The sequence below is a fragment of the Phasianus colchicus genome, chromosome 2 (assembly GCF_987193195.1).
Source record: "Phasianus colchicus chromosome 2, bPhaCol1.hap1.1, whole genome shotgun sequence".
Classification (NCBI taxonomy): domain Eukaryota; kingdom Metazoa; phylum Chordata; class Aves; order Galliformes; family Phasianidae; genus Phasianus; species Phasianus colchicus.
This window is the reverse complement of record NC_143437.1, coordinates 47539615-47552545: the sequence shown is the minus strand read 5'-3', so window position 1 is coordinate 47552545 and position 12931 is coordinate 47539615. Positions and strand designations below refer to the sequence as shown.

Genomic DNA, 12931 nt, shown 5'->3' with positions numbered 1-12931 from the left:
TCTGAAACCATATATTGACGAAGAACCAGAGGGCCCTTGGGTAAACATTTGACGCTTCCATAACAGAGATGAACAGCAGCAGCACTTACAGACTGGTTTCCATTTTTGAAGCCTCATATTAACATCAGTTACTGTTTGTATTCCACTTTGAATCAAAGAGGAACTGGAAGCATGAATTGCTTCTAGTTGCATAGGATTCAGATAACAGGCATCAAGTGGCACAGTTTCTATGCAAATATTTTTCACAGGTACTTGTACCACTTACTGGCTAATTGACTCATTAGCAACAAGTGTGGGATTGCTGATTTTGTGATTTTTATTATTTTTTTTTTAATACAAAAAGAGCCCTTGAGTTTCAGAGGTTGTTAACACAACAGTGATTATAAACCTTGTATCTGTTACTTCCTTTAAAAATTAAGCCAGTGAGCAGAAACTACATGCCTGGAAAAAGGAATGATCTGTTTTGTATTCCCATTGCTCTGCAGGAGGAAGGATGAATCAGACATCGCAGTGATTCAGAGGTAGCGACAGCCTGCTCAGATCAGCAAAGATATGGGGAGCAGCATGCTGTGCTGTGAGTCCAGCAAGTTCCCATTGCCTAACACAGTACGCTCCAATACTTCTTGAAGTAGTGCTTCTCTCCACCAAGGGCTGACAAAGAATTTGGACTGATAGGAGGAAGGATGAAATAACAGAAATAGATCAGTTAGAGCTAATTAAAGATAATTTCAGATCTGATCAATTCTACCAGAACTGAACAAGTACCTCTTTGCTTGTTAAATAAAGCAAATGAAAATGTGGAAAACTGTCAACCATAGAACCCAAATTTGTAACAGATAAAGATAACAGTTAAAGTTACATTTTTTTGTTGCTTGGTGTAATGAAACTTATTCTGCCATTGGGATATGCCAGTGGGCTCCTCTTCAACAGTGTGTCTTGTAGGAATCCTGTGAGTCTACAGCCTCTACTGAAGCAAGCAAAAAGTGGTTGCATGCATTCACCAGTTCCAAAAGGCTGGACCACTCATATCTTGCTTTGTCCTGTAGCAATTGTCTTGAGCCTGTTTTGAGTAATAATGGCCAGGAGTTCCCACTAGTGTTTAGAAATAAACTAGAAACTTCTCCTTAACTTCTTTATATATTATTGAGTAGTTCCTCTTCAAAGAATGTCTTCTCAAACTGATTCATTAAATTGGCACAGGCTTGTACAACATACAATAAATGTACTTCTGAGGCCCCCATGTTCCCAGAAGGTAGCCATGCTGCTCATACTTTTATGACATTCATCAGCTTTCTACTGGTTTCATTATCCATCATTTCCTTCTTTCCCTCCTCTCTCTCCCAGCCCCATCTCATCTGTTCCATGAGCTGGATGACATATTTTCCCTCCTCCTATCTTCCTAACATGGCCAGAGCAAACAAGTGCCAGTAATATTCCTTAGTCTGTTTTATGCTTGGGCTGCTCTGCAAGAGACAGAGCTGTGTGATCCAGCTGCAGCTGAACAGGGCATGAGGAAAGAGCAGAGGCACAGCTGGTAGGTGTTACTCCCACAGTGCACAGAGGTAAGGAGCATTTAGGGTGGGTGATACCAAAGACAAAGAACAAACATCAAATGGTAGAAAGTAAATAACAGAAAACAAATGCTTCCCACTCCAGCACTGTGTGAATCTCACACAAGCTGCAGGGTGCAGCCCAGCAGGTTATCGTGCTCTAAATAGAATCTATCCAGATTTACTTTATGTATATCAAGATGGTGCCTGGGGAACCTTCCTGCTACTCATTCTACCTGGGGGCCCTCCTCCAGCATCTCATTCGTGCCTCAGGAATAGATGTTCCTTGTAAAAGCAAACTGGAATTAAAGACTGCATCTGCCCTGAATGTATCTCTCACCTACCCAACTCAAACGAATTTCTCCTCTCCATATAGTATCTGACTACATAGAAATCCAGAGAAGTGCTTAGCAAAAGGAGATAAACCCAGAAAGATGAGGGCCTGTTTTCCATTTGTGGTATTTTTTGTCAGATGCCAAAAGGTATTCACCAAATCAGCATCACAGCAGCTGTGGTTTCTCCCTGATGCTTCACACCCGTGGTACTACTTGTTTGGGGTTGCAGAGCTGCTTTTGTTCACAAAAAAATATAAGCAAGCACTGGATGATGAGCTGGGGAACAGACTTTGACCTTCTTGCTCAGGTGATAGCTGCATGCAGTTTACAAGGGGGGGGGGCATCCTGGAGTCATTCCAGCAGTTTTGGCTATGTGCCAAAAGGTGATTTTTGACTCACCTTGTATATTTGAAAGCAGACTGAAATCAAAACTCCTCTCCCAGTTTCTCACCGTGTTGTAAAGCAGAAAACTCAGAAGGCTGCAACTGGTCCCGAGAAATGTACAGAATCCAGCTATTGGGGCTAGAAAGTGTCCCTCAAGGGGAAAAGGCTTAATGAACGGAGAGTGCCTCTCCTCTCATTTTATTGGATGACTTTATTAAGCACTTAAGTGCTTATTTGTGTAATTGAATTCATCTAAATAATTTTTCTGCTCTTCAGAAACCACACTACACATTCAAAGTGCTCATAAAACGATGCTCATATTTTGAAGTTGTAGAGCCAGAGATGAAAGAACCTCATGAAATAAGGAAAATGGTACAAATATATCCTGTCAGCTCATACTGCAACATGTGTGGAAATACTGCACAGGCCAAAACGCACAAGATTTCGAACAACCAGTGGACTGACATTAACCATGTTAAGAAGCAGACTTGAAAAATATCCTGTTCTGCGCTTTAGGAACCAGCATTACTAATATATAGGGAATAAATCTTTATTCCTCTAATCCTCCTACAAGGTGACTTGGCAATAATGGAGGCTTTTTATTGAATGAAGAAATCTTACTGCATGGGAATACCAAGATGACCAAGGTGGAGAGGGGGGAAATAAGTTTCTTTGCTGCTATTTCCATTCTCTGCAGGCTTTTAGGCCCGTGAGTGGGTACAAGAAGCAATGTGCTGAGATCTGAATGTCAGAACAAGAGATTTAAAAAAAAAATAGTACTAGTTAACAAAATGAAAGAGAAAATATCATGTGGTGAGGGCATGAGAACAGATGATAAGTAAAGAAAAAGCACTTCAGGTTGATAAACTAAAAGGAAGACTGGTATACTGCCCTCTGGTCACCTTTGTGGCATTCCCTGATGCTGGAGAGGGATGGCAATTAGGAAGTGCAGCCTTCATAACAGCAGCTTACCTTAGTGTGATGGGGGCATACATGTGAACCTTCTGCTCAGATACAGTTTCTTTCTAGAAGTAGCAGAAAATTCAACACATTTCTTCTGTATCTCTTTTTCTGATGCAGACACTTTGTTGTGAAAAGAGAACTTTTAGAATAAAGGAATTGGTTCACATGTGCTGGGGGGTGGCTGCATTTGTTTTTGGCAGTCATCGTGATGGTTAGCACACATTTGGATGAAACTAGAAAAATGCTGAGAGCAACAGATCAGGGCTTTGTGTTCCAGCTGCTCCCAAAGCAATCCTGGACCAAAGCAGTCTTGGAAGGGAAGCAATACTCCTTCCAGCTGCAGAAATGGCAGGGGCTCTGGCTTTTCATGTCTTTCAGTGTTTGTTTTGTTTTTATTTCTATTTTGTTATTTGAGAGACTCCTGGAAACGGCCTGTGTTGGAGCCAGCTGCAGTCCCCAGAGGCTGTCTGAATGCTCTCCCCCAGCCAGCAGAGCAGTGCCCTCTGCTGCACAAGCACAGCAGCAGCCCGGTCCTCGGCTGAACTGAAAGATAATCAGAGGGGGGAAAAAAAGGGTCACCCTTACTGCATGCTGCCTCGTTCTCACAAACCACTTGCAGCATCGAACAGTTCTGATGGGAGTGCTGCTTGAGAGGAATGGGAGATTCAGCTGTCTGGACCCAGCCCAAGGGATGGGTTTTCTGTTTGTTTTCTCCTTGAGCCCTTTCCAGAGCTAAGCTTCTGGTTAGCATCGACTAAAGCAGGCACAGCCCACCCTGGTCACTTTGGGCAAGGATCCATAAAGAATTAATTTCCAGGTACGGTGCACTGTGGCCAAGGGGACTTGAGAGCACTCAGATTATCATTTGTACCCATTAATTATCCAGCAAGTTTAACCACAGCAACAAATGCGACCACACTAAGCAAGAAGGAAGACACATCCTAAGGTTTCTTTGCCCTAACAGCTGGACACTGGCATCTTATTACAGACTGCAGACATGATTGACCTGCATGTGTCAGAGCTGCCCTCATCCAAAGCTAAGCACCTGTGCCAGCCCAATGCCGTGCAGCTGCATTTGAAAACCAGGTTGGAAATCCCCACTTTCAAGCAAGAGCTGTAATGTAATACAACCCCTGAGAGAGTTGTGCTCCTGCATGCTTTATCTGGCTCCACCAATCTTTAATTATTTCATTGCAAATTGGAAAAGCTCCCAATGGGAGACTGTAGAGATCTCTCATCCAGACCTTCCTAAGCCTAGCAGCCGGACATTAAAGGTATACAAGGAACAAAGACCCAAACCTCCTCAAGCCATAAACACAGCAAAGGCAGCTTGCAACACTGAACTTAGACTTTTTCTTAGCTGTAGATACGTACTGAGAATGCTTACACTGTGAAGAGCTATGGGCCTGGGAAAAGAAATGAAACAGCCACACTGCTCCCACACCAGCAAGTAGAAGATCTTTTAGCTACATTAAGAACTACAAAATAAAAAGAGAGACCAAAGAAATTTATTTATTTTTTTATCTATGAACAGTATGACGTATAATTATAGACAAGTTTTGATACACAGGAAAACCCTTTTGTCAACCATTTGTTTTGCTAAATGAAACAGCACAATAATCTTTACACATTCATATTTTGTTTTTCTTTTTTTTTTTTTCTTTACAATACACAGCTTTCTTGGGTTGAAGCAAACTGCAGGACATATTGAGTACTGGTATATTACAGCTACTTTACATCATATAAGAACAGCAAATGGAGAAAAATAAGTTATTTAAATATTGATTTCATATACAGAAAGTGCAACTTTGTTAGTTGTTACATAACTTGTTTGACAGTTTTGATTCCCCAAAGGGTGTCAATTAAAGATAAAAGTATCTTGGACCAAAAGTATTATTTATTCTAAAAATAATACAGTACAATTGCACAGCTGTGACTTGGTGAATCGACCACTATTGCTGCTCTTAGAGATGATGACCTGTTAGAATAATGCAGTGTTCAACATTTCTGATCATGCTCCCAGTCTGCACTCAAAGCCAGGCTCTTAAAAAAGAGCACAGAGACTATCTGGGGATTAACAGAGTTACTGGTGGAAGCTTACATTTATGAGGGCAGTCTGTAATATTTTGGGCTTGCTGCTTCTTACCATTAAATAGCTATCTGAGTTACAATGGTACAATGGACAGATGCATAACGTCATTAGCCTGAGCAGAGCAGGTTAGGATTCCAGCAGCAGGTTTCTTTTGTGCTTCCCAAGAGTCAAAGAGTGAACTTTTGCTTACCGTACTGAAGGGCTGCAAGGAAATGTAAGAGGTTATGGCTCTTTACCACATTGCCTCACCTGCGTGGGGAATGCCACAGGTCACTGAATCCACAGCAGGAAAGCTCGAACACTGAAAAGCTTAAGGCTTTTTTAAATTAAAATAGAAACTAGAATTATAATTCAAGTGGGACCACAGAGAGCAGTCTTAAAAAGAAAAACAAAGCAACTTTTAGAACTCACAAATCTCAGACTGCTCACTCTAGTGCTGGATGGGTGGGATTTGGTTTCCCTGGGCTGTGTCATTATTTAAAAACCATGGAGTTACAGAGAGTGTTTGGCATATGGGTTTGGCTTATTCCTGTATTCCTCCTGTTATTCACTGAGTGGGAGTAATTAATACGGGAGAGCTTTATTATGTGACTTGCCTTTCCTGTAAGAAGAAATGTTTCCCTTCTTACTGCACACAGCCAGCTTGGATTTCTCCTTTGCTCCAAGGAAGGCTGTTGTGTACTTGCTTTCACTCAATACTGGTCCCTGCCAGTACTCCCAAAAGTCTCAGTACTTTCGTCTTGCTTGCTGATAGTTACCACGTAAACCTCAGAGAGGAAATGACAAATCATTATTATTAAAAAGACAATGTACTTTTCCCACATTTTCTTTAAATTTTCACCAGTGGTGCAAAGCATCTATGCTATATGTTTCCTGATGCTGTCACATTAGAACAACTGATTTATGCACTAGGAGAACATTATTAAAAAAAGACTTGGAAGAGTTTTGTTTGAGAACAATTCCAAGTGACAGCAGTGAGTTAGCTGCCTTCACATGATGGCATGCTTCTGGATGCAGACTGAATTCAAAGCTGATGCTATAAGCACTCAACAACTCTGAAACTAGGAAATGAGCCTAACACAGGAATCAAATTAATCTGCAGTAAAACATGTAGTTCATCTGATTTAAAACATGGCCACGTAAGTAACATAATAGTAAGGACTGATGTAGTAAGCAAAGCTCTCCACTCATCAATCTGATAGCATTTGATCAGGAAGATTAGTGTTATTAGCTCAATACAGGTGTGAGATAACTGGGGCACCAGACTGTGAAGTGACTTGTCTGGTTCTATACAGCAAACTGATGTCAGAACTGACACTGGAAGCAGTCTCACTTCCCAGCCTGTGCCGACGTTTCTGTACCTCACTTTGCTCTGCCTTCCATGGAGCACTTGCACTACAAGGAAGCTAAAGGATAAACCGTACAGAGAGCCCAAATGAAAAAAAAAAAACTAGTAACATGTTATTCATGATAATCTGTACTTGGTATATAAATGTGTCCCCATATATAAAAATAAAATCTGTTGTTAGCCACATACGTGAATGGATGGAACGTTTCACAAGGATTTAGGCAGAAAAACATAATGAAAAAAAATGGCTCACCATATATGCCAGCACACTGCTCTCTCCCAGTGAGAGGTAACATTAATATTCAGACATGAAAGATAACAACTGTTCTAAAGTCACAGTGTAATTCATAAGACTATATAGGATTTTTTTTTTTTTTTTTTGTCCAGGGAATGGAATTACAGAATCTCAAGATTTCTTTGGGACATAATTTGCTTTCGGATACTTTTTATCCCCCACAAGTGATTTTTAATTTGCAGAAACCTGCTGTTTGGAATCGATATGGTCAGGATACCAAGTCAAAGCTGCAGCGTAATGATTGACAATATAACACAGTACACAGAATATGATTAAAATGAAAAGCAGTTACATCTATACAAGGCAGTATATTTTGGAACTGTTTAGTAACAACAGTAAATGCAGACTGTAGTAAACAGGAAGTCAGCCTCACAATCGAAACCTAGCATAACCCTGCATTTGTAAAAGCATCTATACAACATATAAGATGTCATGATGAGGCAATTTATAGAAGCTACTTAAGCTGAATATCACCCTAAGTGCAGCTTATGAGTGACAGGTTGAAACAAGGCTCGGGAAGCATGAGTACAGGTAAGTGAACATTACGTAACTGCTTAAAAGCTTGTTTTAAGGCAAATAAAAAGCAGATTGCTAAAAAGCAGTTATAAAAATGACCTCAGTTCTGTACAAATTAAAAGAAGCTTTCTCCTAGGGTTAATTGCATTGGAGTGACAGAGATGGACCATACTGTAAATTAACTTCAGTCCATTGACTTTGGCCTAGCTAAAGGCTTTGAGGCGTATTGGGACCTATATCAAGCAACAGCAAAGATGACCAGGAAAGAGGGATTTGCATTTAGCTCTAGACCACTAAAAAAAAAAGGGAATTTGCCAAATAGCTTCTACTGGGACTTGCACCTTGATTTGTACATGGTCTGTAGGACTGATTCCACGTATCTAGATGTACAGAAAGCCCCCAGCCTGAGCACTTCTCCACAGACACAGTGCCTATTAGTAGGCACTTTCACAAACTTATGGAAAAGCAGGTAAGATCCCTTAATACCCTGAAGCTGTCTGATCTCAGGCCAGCCCTATGCACTTTATGAAACAGGAATACTTTACAAGGGAGCGAGGGGGGAGGGAAGTACCACATCTGTGTTACCTGGTGGTTGCTTCTCTTCTCCTTCGGTTGCCAAAGACAGCAATTGAAACATTTCATATCCTCTGAAGAAGCATTCTGCCTGTCACTGGGAGCCACTTCCTTGATCCCTTTAGTTATGTAAAGTAATTAGGACAAAACTGGTGCAGGAAGAAGCAGTGGGTTCTTGACTAGGCAATGTCATGCTATGGAGCATGTTAAATTGCGTCTGGATCGAGAGGTTTGAAGAGTCTTGCTGCTGCCAGGAGCTTGCTTATGTGCCTTTCCTCTGTGATGCCAGCTTCCTGAAGGCAAGTTTGTGACAGAGAAGGCACTTTGCTCAGTGTGTTGAACCCTGCTTCTGTGAGTGGGCTGGAATACATGGGTAGGCCAATGGAAATCAGCCAGTCAGATACAGAGGTGATAAGTCCTGGTGATACAGGTTTTCGGCAAATTTCAGTGAGCCCTCCACTTGGAATCTGGACAGAAAAGAAGAAAAAAAGAAAGAAAACAACACCTTCATGTTAAACATACTGTTTGTTTTACTGCAAGTCTTCTGTTTTTCTTTCAAGCTGGCAGAGTTTGACAGCAGATGTATCAGTTTTTCTCTCTCGTGCATACCACGCCTGTAGGTATGAGAGTGGTCTGTGGGGAGAAAGGCTGGGCAGGAGCAGTGGTAACAGTTTGGGCAGATGCAGAAGGCAGTATTCAATCACTGTCATGTACCATTCTGAATTCGTATGAAACTACTCAAAAACACCCAGTGAGGAATCTTCCAAGGCTGATCCATTCCAGGCTGATCCAAGGCAAAAGGATACTACCTTTGTGTATTACCTCCCCAGACAGACCAAGCTCTTTTATGAACAGACATGAAAGCTTTTGATAACTGCCCTCTTCTGATTTTTCTAAGAAGAAGAGTGGAGAATAGTGTATTTTGAGAAATGAAAAAGGACTACAAAACCTTTTAGATATCAACACTGAACTGTTCAATGTATGCCATCCTTAGCAAGCATTATGTATGCTGGCAATCTCCTTAGAATCTCCAGGGAGTCAAAAAAAAAAAAAAAAAAAAAAAAAGGGGTCATCCACTCTGTTTACAATTGCTAGTTATCCACCTTAAGGACAGGATCTACTGTCCCTGTGGTACCCCTGTAAATGTTGCTCTTTCTGAGTGAGCACACAGGTAACGTTTTTGTACTAAGACTCAAGAGATAGCTCCCTTTACCAGCAGTCAGTTCTTTTTAGAAGTCTGCTCATAATTAAGAAGCTTGGGTTTAAGGAAATACTCACTGCCATGCGATGCTGCTTCCTCAGCTGCTTTACCCGGATTTGGTCCATGTTTGCAGCAACATCCTTTTCAGGCTGGTCTAAGTCCTCAGAGTATCTCTGTACCAAAGCCTCAGGAATGCCACAGCGACCATGCTGAATGTTCCCAGCCAGCCAAGAAGACAGGTGAAAGAAGTGCATCAGTACAGATTAATCAATGCAAACAAAGAAGCGTGAGATGGGAGAAAAAAGGATTTTTGCTTCAGATTCATAAAAACAATTTTATTTAGCTATAAATGATATCAGTGGAATGGTGTAAAAATAGTAGTATACATCTTTCATGAGCTTTAAGATCAGTTCCAGCCTCTCTAAAATCAACAGCAAAACTCCCATTACACTTAACTTGATGCCCCCAAAGGCCGTGTTTTTAGATTTCAAGCTACTGAGCAGTAACTCATTTTCATGATGATATCTGGATAATTTTCTGAGGTTTGGTTCAACCAGTTAACTGATATGATCCCTTGATTAAACGTTTCCTGATTCTTTTGGTGGCTGCATGACAGAGATGCCCAATCTCCAACAGCAGTGACAGGGCAAGAACTTCCAGAGACAGACTAGTGACAGCAATGTTTACATTGAAGAACATCTCTGAAATTCTCGTTTACTCTATTCACATCTCCTAATTAATTTATTCTTCACATGAAGACACTTTCCTCAGCTTATGTTAACAGTATGTTGTTTGATTTATAAACAAGCTGTTGCTTGTTTAAATCTATACATTTCCTACCCGGGTTAGATACAGGCACACTAATACTTCTTCCTATGCACTATGCCACAGCAGTTAGACCACCTGTCCAGTTGAAGTGCAAAACTCTCCCTGGCAGCTCCAAGATGACCTACTCAGGGGCACCACCTAACGGCAGAAGACTTGTGAATCAATCAGCAACTTTATTTTGAATTGTCATGTTTCCTAGGCACCAAAAGCTACAGGCTTTTACAAGCTTAGTAATATTCTCCCCCATGGCATGTGATATGTGGCATGTCAAAATTTGGCTGAGTTTTTGGAAGGGGTTAGAAGCAAAAAATTAATGCGAGTCTGCTGCTGGCTCAATTCTGCTTTTGTAGGGTACATAAGAAGATGGTCCAGAAAAACAAGAAATGAATGAGCCTTATTTACTGACAAGGATACGTCTCCTGGGATATGGGAATATTGCTGTGTTCTGTTCTCCCTTCCAACACTGCTCATGCATTTTAGCCAGTGACTCTTCCAAGAAAACTGAAAAAGCAATCCTCGAAGGACTGGGAGTTAGAACTCCCTCCTTCCCAGAAGTATGGCCTCATCACTATGCTATCAACTCATATTTTCTTGAAAACATAACATGACTTTCTTCTACAGTTCCACTTGCTCCACGTCCCTACAGTAGCAACAAAAGAGGTGTTTTCATGCTCAGTGCCACCATGGTATTGGTGGCCTGAAAAGCTGAAGGCTCAAAGTATGCCTGGGATATCTCAGTCTCTCTACAACACATCTAAACGGTTACATTAGACATAAGGCCTGATAGTAAAGTTAGGCATAGTTATAGAATATCTTGAGTCTTAACGATTTATAGTTTAAACAGGCTGGTTACTCACAAAAATACGACAGATACGATAAATGAAAGATTAGCCCTTACAACACTGGTAGAAAACATTCAGGCAATGTGCTCCACTTACCTTGTCCGAGTATGGTTCTTCAGTAAGATCAATACCTTCAGACTGCAACTTGTTTTCTATTACCATTTCCAGATCCATTCCCCTGCTACAAGAGACTTTCCTTGCTGAAGCAGGCCCTAGCTTTATCATGTGCTGCTGAACACTTTTAGTCTCTGATTGCTCCAACAGCCAGGGTGGCAGTGAGCTAGGGGGAGTACTGGGCTCCTGTTCAGATGTCCTATGGACAGGTACTCCATGAAAATCAGTGGGAGTGGATGCACTGGTCTTTTTTGCTGGCAAACATGGTGCTTCTTGACTTGAGTTGTTCCCACTGGAGGTCATGGGAGGATGATATAATCCATTAGTAAGGCGTTCTCGGCATTTTTTGGCAGGAACAGGTGGTGGCTGAGAGGGATTTTTTGGTTGCATTCTTGTCTCATTTGTGCCTTTTTGCTCAGCTTCTAGACCTCCCTTGAGGACCGGAGCATAGTCAGCCCGTGCAAGGTCATGAAAGCCCTTACTCTGTATTTCCAGAGGTGTCCTTGTTGCAGAATGTGTCACCAAGGCAGCCTGAGCTTCACAGTGTTTCACGGGGAGCGGAAAAGATTTCCCAACTGCACTCTCCATTACAGAGCACTCCAACTCCTTACCTCTACCCTTCTGAGAACGAGCAGCTGCTTTACCCTGCTTAGGCATCAAGTTATCTACCGTACAACTGCCCCCACATGACTGAGGTGGCAGGGCAGATCCAGTTGCATTTTTTGATGTATCCAGTGAATCCTGAGCAAAATAATCTTTCTTGCTACTGTCTTGTAGATTACTATTGGAATCTCCCTGGAGATCATCCAGGGATTGAGATCTTGGCCATACATCCACACTATGGGGGCCATCCAGAGTTTCATAGCTCCGACAGACAGCAACTGGTAAACTTCTACGGTTCTTCTTCAGACCCATAACAGCTGGGGGTTTGACAGAGCTCTTCAGAGCACGATGCGCACAGCTCAGCCGGCCTTCTTTTTCTCCTTGACGTAGAGTTTCTATTGACTTGGTCAGTGGGAGTGTAGGATAATTTGATAGCTGGTGTCTGCTGAAGTCTTTAAAGCTATGCTCACTTGATGATTTTGAGGGCAGAAGACAGGTCCTTCGGGTCTTACCTAGAAGCAAACAGATCACAATCCATCATTAAAAAAATCTACTGTGCACTAATAGTGGATCAGTTCTAAAACTCTGGAACACAATGATTCATTGTCTTTTGTTAACTCTGAATGTATGAGAACTCCATTTTAAGCACATGGATTTCTGAGCTTTAGCTTTACTACTGAAGAACTGGTAATTACCATCAAATAAGGAAAACATATTTAAAATAATTACTATCCCTTCCATTTTTTCAATGAAAAATTAACCTGTAGCTAGACCTGACATCCTATGCTTGATATATTAACAAGATTGACCCCATGCAGAAATAATTCCATTAATCTATCATTCTTCTCCACTTTTCTAATTCATTTAGGATGGTGATAATTATATTTATTGCCCAATTAAGTTTACTAGATTGCTCAGGAATGCTTTAAAAAAAAAAAAAAATCTCATTTATTTGTTTTAATTACATAGCTTGCCAACAGTGTTATTTCATCTTTTATGTAAACAACAAACTATTTTCAGTGGCAAATCAGAAAGCAATAAGGTGTTGGGAATACTGGTGTTGCACCAATGCCTCTGTGAAGTTACTTTTAGCCACAAAAGTTCTATGGAAAAAATATTATACTATGAAACAGAGAATGGTTACAAAAGAAAGCTTCTAGAGTGACTAATCATAGCGTTGTTCTCATGTCATATGCCTTCTCAGAGTGAAGGTCTCAGAAGCATGATGTGTTATTATATCACTGAAGATGAGATGACTTGAACCAATACAAACCACATGTCCTTTGT

At 41.1% G+C, this 12931-nt stretch overlaps 1 protein-coding gene across 9 annotated transcripts in view; it reads right to left on the bottom strand.

Annotated features, from left to right (window-relative positions):
- Nucleotides 1-4709: 4709 nt before the first annotated feature.
- Nucleotides 4710-12931, bottom strand: part of SASH1 (SAM and SH3 domain containing 1) — a 523157-nt gene continuing 514935 nt past the window's right edge. For 6 of the 9 annotated variants that reach the window (XM_090135568.1, XM_090135567.1, XM_090135566.1 and 3 more), the window contains 3 exons: nucleotides 11024-12156; nucleotides 9335-9466; nucleotides 4712-8523 (listed from right to left, as the gene is read on the bottom strand). In XM_090135568.1, the coding sequence (XP_089991694.1) occupies nucleotides 8263-8523; nucleotides 9335-9466; nucleotides 11024-12156 (1526 nt within the window). In that variant the 3' untranslated portion in view covers nucleotides 4712-8262. Of the gene's footprint in view, nucleotides 8524-9334; nucleotides 9467-11023; nucleotides 12157-12931 lie in introns of all 9 variants that reach the window. The other 3 variants (XM_090135563.1, XM_090135564.1, XM_090135565.1) reach the window with 2 other exon arrangements.